This window comes from Crocuta crocuta, unplaced genomic scaffold (genome assembly GCF_008692635.1).
Source record: "Crocuta crocuta isolate KB4526 unplaced genomic scaffold, BGI_CrCroc_1.0 scaffold130, whole genome shotgun sequence".
NCBI classification, from domain to species: Eukaryota; Metazoa; Chordata; class Mammalia; order Carnivora; family Hyaenidae; genus Crocuta; species Crocuta crocuta.
In genome coordinates, this window is record NW_027527920.1 from 13,119,661 (window position 1) to 13,132,755 (window position 13,095).

Here is a 13,095-nt window from a genome sequence, read left to right on the forward strand (position 1 = left end):
AGTAACTACTGAGTAACACAGATAGTGCTGGACCTCTGGCCTTGTCGTCACTAAGGGCTCTAACATAGTGTCCGACTCGGGGAAGGGCCCCTCATGCTAACCTGGGGAATCCCTGCTGTTGAATGCGTTCATTTGGATCAGGGCTGAGTGTCGCAGATCACAGTATGCCAAAGCAGACGTCTACACTTACCAAATATGACACGTGAGGTCAGCCTTAATCAGAGATCATTTGCACATACAATTCTACCGGGAGGCCAGTCATTATTGAAGGGGAAAGTAATTCAGGAGATCTGTGATTCCATGATTTATTGCTGCCAAGATGTATGCGTGTGGAGCTGTACCAGCTAACTTGTGCGAATGAGGTTGCCTCTTCTTTTCCAAAGAACAAATTCTCTTCTTCATTTGCTTCCTTGGAGATTTTACTTCCTGCCCCCACCTCCCTGCAATTTAATTCTATCATTTCCCTCTGCCTCTTCCTGTTTCTGATTTTAATCTATTCATGCCCTCTCCTTACCCCTCAGTAAGATTACGTCAACAATTATTTTCTTTCTTTCCTTTCTTTCCTTTTTTCTTTCTCTTTCCTTTAAATACTTAACTCTCTGCCGATGTTTATCCAAAAATATTTATTCTTCCTCACTCCCATACTTGTGAATATTCTCAACAGAAAGTTCCCAAGAGAAATAAAATTGTAACAGTTCATCTTTTACATAAGGGATTCTCTGCTGTGACAGGGAGACATAACACTCTCTTCAAGAGTTCCCCCCCAATTCCAATTTTTTAGTTGTATCAGAAAATACAATAATTTAGGCAGGCATAGGAGCATTCACAATAAATCATAGAGTTATGAATAAATCTTGGTTGTCAAAAGCAAATGTGTAGCCGTTCCAAAGCGTCTGCCATTAGAATTCAGCAAGGCAGCTGTCAGCTGTTTTCTTGTAATTAAACAGCCAATGAACAGCTAATTAAGACATATGTGTATACAGAAGTGGAAGTGGGTATGTTAATGAACTGTAGGAATCAATTCATTAAGTGAAAATTGTCAAAAGACCAAACATCGGATCAGCATTTCAGCCTATGCCTTACTGAGAAGGAGCCCCAAACAGGAGGGGAGCCCCCTCAGAGCAAGATCCTCTGAGCACCTTTCTAACCATGCCCATCGTCCTCCGTCCAGCCAACCCTCACTTTTGGGCAAAACTATCAATAACCCCCATAGGAAATGCCATGTTTATTAAGTAGATCCAGCAAATGAAAATGTTTTCCTACCCATACGTAAGCCTGGTATTCAGTACCCTGTAAAGTGTCACCTCCCTCTCCTGTGTCTAAACTGTTACATGGAGCTTTGAGTACAGACCTGAAAAAGTGGGCCTTGAGCATTTATTTGTTTGGTTTTGTTGTTTATCTCTTTTTGTTTGATCTGTCGGACATGTTTGCCTCAATGCTTTTTTGGTACTGTATTAAGAAGTCTATGGCATTTGGAATAAGATGCACGCAGGATCCAGCTCTTCCCCTTGCCTGCTGTGCGACTTTGGACACAGGGCTTAGCCTCTGTGCACTCTAATTTTCTCACTGTAAAACAGAGACAGCAATACCTGCTTTGCAAGGTTGATGTGAATTACAGATCCGTAATGTTTACAAAGTGTCCTACACAGTGCCTGGTATTGAATAGGTGTTCAGCATATGATTGTCACCATAGGTTTTAATCAGTACCATCGTTTTTCCCCCCTCTGGTCATTCATTCAACAAGTATTTGTTGGCTTTTTGAAGTACTGGGTTAACTACTGGAAAGAAACAAAGCCGTCAGTGAGGGAGACCTGGCTCTAAGGGTGTACATGGGAGGGGCCCCTCGACCAGTCTTGGAAGGGATAAAGTCAGAGAAAGTGATTATGTCCGTGAATTCTGAAGAGAAGGGGAGAGCTTCCAGGAAGTGGGGGTGATGTGGGGGGCTGAGGGGATGGCTGTCCTTTGAGGAACTGTGAACACAGCAGTTTAGCCTTGGCTAGAGTATGACTTTGAGAAGAGGAGTGAACGTAGGAGAGAGATGCCTGAACATGTGGTCATGGCCTGGTCATTAGTAAAGAGCTATTGAGGACTAATAAGCAGAGAAGTGGCTTGGTCAGGTTTATGTCTTAGAAAAGATCTCCAGTGACTGTATGAAAATGGATTGGAGAGAGTGTGAATGGAAGCAGGAACTCCATTTGGGAGGCTGTGTAATAACCAATTCGGCAGGTTACAGATATGGAGTGTTGAGAATATTGCAATAGAGATGGAGAGAAGTAGATGGATTTGAGAAATATGCAAGTGGCAAGAAACAGCCTAATACAGTGACTGCATGGGTGTGAGAGGGGAGGAGGCAGGGAAGCAATGAAGCCTATCATTCTGCCCTGAGTAACTGGGATGAAGTTGGTCCCTTGGCCGAGCAAGCAAGCACTGAAGGAGACAAAGCTAGGAAATGGGCAGTGGGTTGGGATATGTTCTGTTCTGGAATAGAGACAAAACCACTCAGCTGAAGTTCTGGAGAGAAAGAGAGAGAGAGAGAGAGAGTGTACGCGCGAGCGCGCGCACAGGGTTGGGGGTGAGAAGGCTATAGAAGGCCAAGCCACAGCTTTGCAGAAAGGCCCATCCAAAGTAGGGAAGATTCATTCAGATAGTCTGATGGGAATCTGGGGAAGGACTGGGCTCTGTCCAGTCACTTGCTGGTCATATTTTAACAACTGACTCATTGGAAAACAGTATCTATCTGTATGTACCAAACTTCAGTGTGTACTTCATGGACATAATGTCATGCAACTTACAAATAGTAAAATCGATAGTATTCTTCATTATAAACTTCATATAGACAAATGGTTGTCGCCAAATGCCCTCAGTGATTTTTGCTGAACTCCTCTATCCGTAGCGATAGTTGCAGTTAATGAAAGACTGTAGTGTCAACATGAATGTTGATACTTCCATTTACATTAATGAATAAGAGGAAAGTGAAATAAGGGAAACGTGTTTTGTAACTTCACTCATTCATCAGTGATGACATGAGCAACCTCTTTCCTGAGTCAGATAATAGTTTTTAAACACTAGAATATTTCCTCACATTAGTTGTGCTGTTCACCATGTAGTAGCTACAGACATTACATTATTTTTTTATTTTTATTTTTTTAAATGTTTATTTTTGAGAGAGACAGAGTGTGTGCGATGAAGGGTTGGAGAGAGAGGGAGATAGAGAATCTGAAGTGGGTTCCCGGCTCTGAGCTGTCAGCACAGAGCCTGATGTGGGGCTCGAACTCACAGACCACAAGATTGTGACCTGAGCTGAAGTCAGACATTTAACTGACTGAGCCACCCAGGCGCCCCAGAGACATTACATACTTTTAACTTTAGTTCACATCACTTTTTTGTGGATCACTTTTTAAATTTAGACAATAAGTAGAACAATAAATCAAGCCCTCATTTGTAGCTTTTGCTAGTTTCCATTGGCATAAATCCTCCTAGGACCTGGTCAATTTCAGGCCTCCCAACACAACGTCTCACTGAACGCAGAGCAGGGAAGATGCGCACAGTAGCACACCATTCTGTAGTAGCTACACCATCTGGATGTAATTGATGTAAAAAACCTCAAGAGCATGGATAATAACAAAATAATAATAAGTTAATTTTTAATAATTGTGATGTTTAACAATTGGTTCACAAAATTCCTGAAGTTTTAACACTTGGCTCTTGCAACCTGCTGTGAGGCTTCTCCCATACACCACGGCCTCAGTCCCAGCCCTGGGGAGCTCCAAACTAGTAGGATTGATAAACAATTCTGTAGTGTAGAGTCAAAAGTTAGGCAATAGAATTTCCCAGAGGGTGCAAGCAGCAATGGGAAATAAAACTCAATGAAAGACACTTTGAAAGGCTAGGTAAAATGAGGGAGGAAACATTGGAGAGTTGCCTTTGAGGCTGTGGAAATGGATGCGGACGGTTGGTGTGTATGTGGAAATCAAAACCGTGTGGCATTACTTTTGTCAGCCCAGCCCTTGAGGAGGGATATTTAAGTGAGAGGGTACTGTGCTCAAAAGTAGGACACTGGAGTTTGGGTCTTCTTAGTAATGCTTAATCAGGCATGGGACAAGCTTAAATCAGTCACTAACCATCCTGAGCTTCATTTTTGTTATCTACAAAACACAAAAACTAGAGTAGATCTATGGTTCTTAACAAGGGAAAGGCAGTGGAGTTTTTAGGAACCTTTGTTAAAATATTTATCATATAAAAGTGATCTCTCTTGGGGTTTTTTACCTGCAAAAATGGCACTTTCATATTGTTCAAATTATATATATGTTCAGGACTATATCCCCAAGGTTCTGGTTCAGTAAATTTCAGAATGCTTCATGGGTGTTCTGATGCACCATCTGTTTGAGAACTACTGAACCAACCTGATAATCTCGCAGCTTCCTTCCAGTTCTAAAAGCCTCTTTGTATTACTCTGATTTACTCTTTGCAGTAACTGCATGTTGGTATGCTGCCACTAGGTGGTGATCATGTGCCACAGTCACATCAAGTTCTGCTACCCTCAAGTTCTCTGCTCAAGCCCACCATGTTCACAATGGCACATCTCCATGTATTTTGACATCCATAAAAATGTCTTCTTTTAAGAAAACCAAAGAAGTAATTCATGAGCTCATCTTTTGGCAATAAAACTCCAAAATTATGAACTTAATATCTTTTCTAGCTAACTCATAGCTTCAGAACTTTCTCTCTTCTTTATACGTATCTTTTCAGTTCTACCCAAAGCTCCATGAACTGGCTTGTAGTATTCGTACTCTCTGTGTGGCCCCAAACTCCCCAATCCCTAGAACTTGTGTCTCAGCTCACTCATTTCTCACTCTGACCCTCTACAGGATTATTCCCCAGTCAGTAAGATCCTACTTTTACATCTATGAACATATTTCTACCTCTACCTTTCTTCCTCATCCTTATGTGTTCATTAGCTTTAAATATTTTCAGTTTAACTTCCCAAATCCGTAAGCCTCTGAGAAACCTCAAGGAATGCTGCAATGAAGAAGAAAGAAAGAGGAGAGAGGGAGAGGGAGAGGAAGAGGGAGATGGAAAGGGAGAGAGAGAGAGAGAAAGAGATAATGAAAGAAAAAAAGAAAAGAAAAGAAAGAAGGCAGGAAGGCAGGAAGGAAGGAAGGAAAGGAAGGAAAGAGAAGACCAAGCTCTCATTCTGTCTGAAATGCAGAGTTCAGTGTTCATCTGAGTCATATAGGCTTACCCTCTCTCTCCCTTCATGGCTCTCACCTTATAACCCTACCTGACCCATCCCATCTGGTATGTGATAGCTCTCCTTGTGGGCATGACTGCTGTCTTAGTCCAAAAGGAAGATCTCTTCTCTGGCTCTTAGCCACTCCTAGAGCTTTCAGCAGGCACTGCTCAACTTACTCAATGAAGAATAAATGGTGTGAAGAGCAAGGTGTATCTATTTGCTCTCGTGCTTTCCCCGATCCCTTCAAAGCTGAGGCATCTAAAGAAGTATAGTTCTTTTCCAAGTTGATAACTTGGAAGCCAGACATTAGTTCCAGCCTCAGTGCTGTTGCTCAGAGCACATGTGGAATGCTTCGTGGATTTGCCTTGCAATTTATGGCATAATTACTCAGATGTCTTTAAATGGCTTGGTGTCTTTGAAGTAAGTTTGCTGTTGTTTGTTGTTTTGCTTGTTTTCCAAATAAGCCAAAGTAATTTAGAAATAAGTAAGGTGAACAAAAGGAGATATATCCTCTGGTCAGAAAATCGTGAGATCATGAGACTGGTTTTCTCATGTGACTCTAACCCACATTAGGAGGTGGCTATGGAAGAGAATTCTATAAAATGCCTGGGCAGGGCCCTTTAGTCTGCTAAAGGGGCTAACCTGAAGGAAAACAGCAATTTCAGAGTATATCAGTCTTGCTGCTTTATTTGTATCTGTTTCTTTGCCTAATTTAATGGTTGCCCTCTATGAGAACAGCCAAGTGGGAATCCTTTTGACATGCAAGGGAAGCAGAAAAATAAGAAAGGATGAAAGTGTGAGTTCTGGAATTAAGCCATGTGCATTCAATCTCCTGCCTTTACCCCATTCTAGAGGTGGGGCTTTGAGCAAGTCATTGTACCTAAAACCAAGGAAATGATGATGCCTCCCTCATATTGCCCTTGTAATAATTAAATGATGTCATCCACATAAAGCACAGGGTACCTAGAACAAAATCACTGTTTTAACAATACCTTATGGGCACTGTGGTGGCTCAGTCAGTTAAGCGTCCAACTTCAACTTAGGTCATGACCTCATGACTCGTGAGTTCGAGTCCTGTGTCGGGCTTTGTGCTGACAGCTCAGAGCCTGGAGCCTGCTTCATATTCTGTGTCTCCCTCTCTCTGTACCCCTACCCTGCTCATGCTCTGTCTATGTCTATGTCTCAAAAATAAATAAACATTTAAAAATTTTTAGAAAAACAAAACCTTAGATTTGTTTTAATCAGATAGATAAGACACACAGACGCAAAAATGTCATGAAGAATGAAGGTTTTATACTCACAGGTCCTCAGGAAAAGGAGGCGCAGCATGGCATGCAGGGGAGACCACAGTGGGAAGTACCAGGATCAGCCAGAGGTTGAGGGAGGAAGCAGAAAATGTGGGCAAAAGCCTTGTTGTGATTTCCCCTAGGAAGGAATGGGCAGGGCTGTGTAAGCAAGTTTAAGGTTGGCTAGTTTTCATGATTTTAGCCAACTCTGGCTCCTGAGTTGTCTGGTACCTGGTCCTAGGGTAATTTGGGCAGGGCCATAGTGGCCCAGAGTGTGAGAGCCTTGTAGAGTGAAGTGGTTGGGTATATAGGCTCTGGATTGGTTGGCTTGCCTATGAAAAGTGTGCTCCCAGGTAAGTTGTTAGAGATGCCTAGGAATTAGCAAGCCCTGGAATATGTAATGTCTCTGGGTCACCAAGTTCTCAAGATGTCAAAGCATAAAAAGTATGGAAAATATATGGTTAATACAAGTACTCATTAAAATTTCTCTGTCATCATCATTGTCATCATCATCATCACCATCACCATCCTCTCTCAGCATTCCCTGGTAGAAGAGCAAATTGATAGCTTCTATGCAAGCATTCTGGAAGTTACTGGTGATGGTTGATATTAATTTGAGTTTAATAACTGGAAACTAAAAACTAGCATCCTTTTCTGTTAATGAGCCAGCCATTATTCAAGACCTGTACCTAGTTCTGGATTTCATATTTTTGAAGGAAGTAGAGAAATTTGAGAGGATTCTGAGAAGAAACACTTAAGGTGGGAAAGAAAGGTGACAGATGCTGTGGTTTGGTTTACGGGTGAGGTATTGGAAGATAGGGTATCCATCCACAAGAACTGCTTCCATTTAAATAAAAAGGAGATCATTCAGACATTCTCCATAGTCGGTGATCATAGAACAAAATGGTGCAGGTTAATTGTGAGGCAACAAAATTTAGCTTCAACTAAGGAAAGCGAGTAATTCCTGATCCTAGGCACCTGTACAGAGAGCCAACATGGAGGGTCTGAATGGTGGTACAGTCTCAAGAAAGAAAAAGACACCTCTCAGCTTTGACAGAGATTATGTATCTCAGACAAATTGAATACCTAGCCAGGTGACCTCTTGGTATCTCTTTCTAAGGATTATCTGCCTCTGTTACCATTTATATTTTCCTGAATTCTCTCCATTAAGACCGAAAGAAAGCTTTACTGCTTCTCACTTCCTTTTCACAGAGAAAAAAAAATACACAAAACAAGTGGAAAAGCCCACAGCTTTTTTTGAGAAAAGAGAGATTGCTTCACAAAAGAGGCCAGACTTGATATAAGGGAGATTCAAAGCACATCAGACAGACAGTCTGAGACCCTGGACCCTCAGCCTTGCTCATGTTTAGGTTAGTGAGTGGTTTGGCAGAGAGCCAGGAGCAGGTGTTAGGTCAGTGCCCTAGCCCCTCCCATTCCAGGTTGACTTCCAAAACAAAGAAGCGGGAACTAAGGTCATACCCCTCATATCCATTGATTTAATCCACAGTCACTCACCTATCACAAAAGAAAGCAGATGTACTAGATTGCACTTCCCAAGTAGTTCACAGAACTTTCCACCTACATATTGTAGAAAATTCAAAACATACAGATAAACAGAAAGATGTTTATTTTTATCACCTTTTTATGTCAATAATTATATTTCTGAAATAACTATTTTAATGGTTTCTGAATGTATGGATATCCAGTTATTCTTCCAATTCACTAATGCAGGACATTTAGCATCCTTCTAAATTATTTTTATATTACAGATATTGTATATGATGAACATCCTCATAGATAAGTCTTTATACCATTCTTAATATTCCTTTAAAATATATTCCCTAAAAGATAATTACTGATTTAATAAATAGACATGTTTGCAAGGATTTTGATACACTGCCAAATTGGCCTCCAGAAAAATCTTTTGGCCAGAAAGTACCCTTGTCAGTTTGTCCACTACTCTGTCAGTTTTTCAGGATTTTACCTCTCCCCTCTCCCCTAGCATCCCCTTTATTGGGGTCACATATCTTTAACATTAAGGATTTGAGGATAGTAGTACTCTTTGTACCATTCGTGGCTCTGGGTGCCTTCCTTTTCTTCAGCACCTCCCCAGCTTGTGAAACCACTAAGAGATAAGTCAACAAGAAAAATGCACCCAACCTCCCTCTAGGTTTAGAAATCAAGAAATATGCTTCTAAATAATGTATTAAGGAAGAAATCTATTGAAAAATTAGAGCATGCTTTCAAATGAATGGTAATGAAAATACTACATAGCAAAACGTGTGGGTTACTTCTGAAACATAAAGAAAAGGAAAATGTGCAGCTTTAGGGAAAATGATAAACACTGAAAATTAATGATGTAGTGAGAATTCAGCTCAAGAAATTAGCAAAAATGAATGAGTGAATGAATGAATAAATGAATGAGTGAATGAATGAATAATTGAATGAGTGAGTGAGTGAATGAATGAATGAATGAATGAAATCCTTGAGATCAGTACCTCCTTGGCATCTTTGTATACCCGCTCATTTCCAAAACAATGCTTAACAAATAAGTAGAACTTGAAGAACATCAGATTGTATTTGCTAAATAAAGGCCATAACTCTGGACACATGGTATTTCCAAACTGTCAAGGATTGAGGAATATTCCCATTCTGATTGATCTGCCAAGATCATCCATCCAAATGTCATTTAAGTTCTTGGGGCAGTAGATTCTGTCTTAAGAAATGCAAGATGCCTGGAGTATGGTGGAGTTAAGTGGGCTAGTGAGATTACCCAGGGTAGGAGGATTGCAGTCACCATGAGTTCGACTGAAGCAGCATTTTCCTTATCTCTGGACATCCCAGAGAAGTGTTTTGAGTTTATTTCCCTAAAAATATTTTGGAGAGAAAGGTTAAAGATAAGTGCTTTTGTACTGATCCATCAAGCACATGGTTTTGGTCCTCAGAAGCCAAGAACAGGGCCTGATCTTATGCCTTTCACATAGGCAACTGTCTGCTGGAATTAAAGAAAGTTTTGTGTGTGTAAGGGACAGAGGCTTAAGCTCTGGGGATCACTTTTACCCAAGAAACAGAAGTGACTTTAATTTCATTAATAGTCTCATGGATGATTCTGCTACAACTTTAATTCTCCATTAAACATTAATGCTGCTCAGTGCTTAGTATACTGCCTTCAGTATCAAACGGCTGAAACCGACACTAACCTGTTTTATATTTTATAACCAAATCACAGGGCTTTTTCAGGAGAAGTCAGCAAAGCAATGCCACCTACTCCTGTCCTCGTCAGAAGAACTGTTTGATTGATCGAACCAGTAGAAACCGCTGCCAACACTGTCGATTACAGAAATGCCTTGCCGTGGGGATGTCTCGAGATGGTGAGCCCTCGTACTTTGAGTTGTATAGTCATATGGGCTCCTGAAAGTGCCTTCTGAGTCCTGGACCCAGAGCTGCCCAAATATGGCCCCTCTGTCCCTCCCCTTCCCCTACACCACCCCGCCTTCTCTGGTGGCTTTGTGGGGTCCACAATGGTTACTTCCTCCTCTGTAATCCATTGGAGTCAGCTGGGGATGGGAGCGGCATGGAAGAGAAGCACGTGTGGTCAGAACACCTTCAAAGTTTTGACATTGAAGACATTACAGGTTGATGAATTGATTGAAAGTAAGTGTCATCTGAGGACCTAAATAAATATACCTCATATAGGCATTTTTTCCCCAGTGAGAAATATAAGCCAGAGCTAATCGTTAACATGCTTTATACTTGTAAGCTTATTGGCAGTTGGAATGAATTAGCTTTTATGTTAACTGGCTATTTTGAATCACGTACCAAAGTCATATATTTGAGTTTTAAATTTTTTATTAAGTTTTTTATTTTAATTCCAGTGGAATTAGCATACAGTGCTATATTAGTTTCAGGTGTACAATATAGTGATTCAACATTTCCATACAACACCTTGTGTTCATCATGACAATTTCACTCCTTAATACCTATCACCTCTTTAACCCATCCCTCTTCCTGCCTCCCCTGTGATAGGCTTTATTTTATTTTAAGAGTGCCCTCAGTTAAAGTTATTATTTCTTTTTTCAACAAGAACATTTTTTTACTAAAAGCATACTTCAGAATACATGGTTCTAAGAGATATATGTAAAACATTCCATCCAAGAAAAATACAATACACATTTTCTTTAAGTTTCTTCAAATCCCCTGGTTAAGTCACGTAAAAAGAGACATAACAAATATTTTAAATTTAAGAAGACTGAAGTCATACCAAGTATATTTTCTAACCACAATGGTACAAAACTAAAGATCAATGATGAAACTCAGCTGGAAAATCGACAATGTAAATATTCAATATTTAATATGTAAATATTAAACAACACACTACTGCACAAGCATGGGCCAAATAAGAAATCAAACAGCAAATTAAAATACATCTCAAAAGAAAAAGTACATACACAGAATGTGTGAAAACAGTTTAAAGCATGGCTCAATGACAAAATTTTTTTGCCTTAAAAGAAGGCATGTTAAGAAATAGATCCTTCAAATGTAAAACATTTCAAGATCTTCCTGTAAAACTATCTTAAGTACATGGAATAATCAAACCCAGATTTCAAGACAGTTGTTCTTATATGGGGAAGCCGGGCAGAAAATATAGTGGATACTTTTATGAATATACAGGCTGTCTGGCTCTCTTAAGAGATCCCTTGAAGGAAACCTCTCTTTCATTGGAATTACAGTCTGTGGGAATTACTTCAGAACACTGGGCAGGCATTCTGAAAGCCTGTCTTTCCCCCTAATTAGATGTTCTTGGGGCCCGTAGACCTGCCCAGGCATAAGTTGTGATATCCTTCAGTAGTGGTGTACAGGATGGTCTTTTAGAATGTGTAGGAACAAAAATACAAAGTCTGGGGCATAAGAAGATGCAAGTCACAGGGGTGCCTGGGTGGCTCAGTGGGTTAAGTATCGGACTTCAGCTCAGGTCATGATCTCAGGTTTGTGGGGTCAAGCCCCGCGTCAGGCTCTGTCCTGACAGCTCAGAGCCTGGAGCCTGTTTCAGATTCTGTGTCTCCTTCTCTCTCTGCCCCTCCCCTGCTCACACTCTGTCTCACTCTCTCTCTCAAAAATAAATACATGTAAAAAAATTTTTTAAAAAAGAAGATGCAAGTCACAGAAATGATATTCTCAGAAATCCCTATGATCGGCAGCTCTGGAGAGTTCATCTTCCGATGGCTCTAAACTGACAAAGTTAGGCATTTCTCTCATGAACCTGTAAGCTAAGAACACAAGGTGTGTGTATACCTATGGTTATCAGTCCCTCTGGGTATTCTAGAGTATTCTTTTTAAAAAAATAAAGTATACCTTCAGTATGCCTCTTGGCTGTTTTGCACTTATATGGCAGCACACATTGTTGTGGGTTTGACATGAATGTTGGGGCTTATGCAGTGACAGGCCTGAAATCTAGAGCTCAGAACAGCCTGCTCGCTGCCTACCCAGCCCCACCCAAGTTTGTTACCTGAGTCGTGGAAACTGGAAATGGGCCGAGATCCCAATTCCTTGTTTCCTCTGTGTAAAGGAACAGCATGTCTTCCCTGGCAGAACATGAATCTCCCAGCTGGTCTAGGTGGTGGCCCCAGTTCCCAGCTTCATTTGCATCTATCTTGCTTCCTGCCCCTCGACTCGTGGTATTATAATGATTGTCATGTGGGTGCATTTATCCACCTAATCAGGTATTAATATAACCACAATCACTTAGTAGATCTTAGTTCCTCCAGCAGAGGCTTTCTCTGCATACACAGAATCAGGCTGACAAGTAAATGGGTTAGTGGGAGCGTTCGGACCTGGAAATTATAGGGCTCCTTTTATCGGTTATCTGGTGTTTCAGGAGAGATCATTTGGGATTCTGAATGAACTGGATAGTTACTACGTTCATTGCTTTACTTGAATATGGGCACACATCACAAGGAGCCACTTGCAAACACAAATTTGCCCAACAGGGATCTTGCACAGTGTTTGCCCTTCCCAAAATTCTGACTCTTTTTACTGGAAGCTAAATGACAACAGCAGAAAGTCACTTAATGATGGGCCCAAGGGTTTCACAGGGGTCACCTTGACCCGGGAGGATGAGAGGGGGCTTCTTAGGTCTCGTAGACTCAGAAACATAATTTCGGGCATTGCAAAGACCTCATCCAGTCTGTTTAGGTGTCTCAGCAAAGCCCCAGACGCGGGCTGTTGGATTGAAAAGGAGCAAATGAAGGAATGCGTGAAATGAATGAAAGTTGAGATTAGGCTGCTTGTGCTTCAATGTACCTCTGTGAGTCTGCATCCCTGTACGCGGGTCTAAACCTTGGGAAGAGAAAGAGGTGGTCTAGGCAGGCTGCATGGGTAGAGAATGAACAAGCCCATTAGGTCACATATCAGTGGTTCCCACTGAGCGCGTAGGGCTGTGTGACAGGAGAACATACGTGGTCATTGCCCTTCCACCAGTCCTAGGTCTGTTTCTGAAACTTAGCTCCTCAGGGGTGTGGAGCAGGCCTGTGCAGGGTGGGACTGTTTTCACCTCTGGATCATGTGCTCATTTTGCGG

The 13,095-nt window shown here is 41.2% G+C and overlaps 1 protein-coding gene across 1 annotated transcript in view; it reads left to right on the forward strand.

Moving 5' to 3' along the window:
• Positions 1–13,095, forward strand: part of RORA (RAR related orphan receptor A) — a 187,391-nt gene that overhangs the window by 157,676 nt on the left and 16,620 nt on the right. Inside the window, exon 4 of the mRNA XM_077745327.1 lies at positions 9,749–9,890. Coding sequence (XP_077601453.1) covers positions 9,749–9,890 — 142 coding nt within the window. The remainder of the gene's footprint in view (positions 1–9,748; positions 9,891–13,095) is intronic.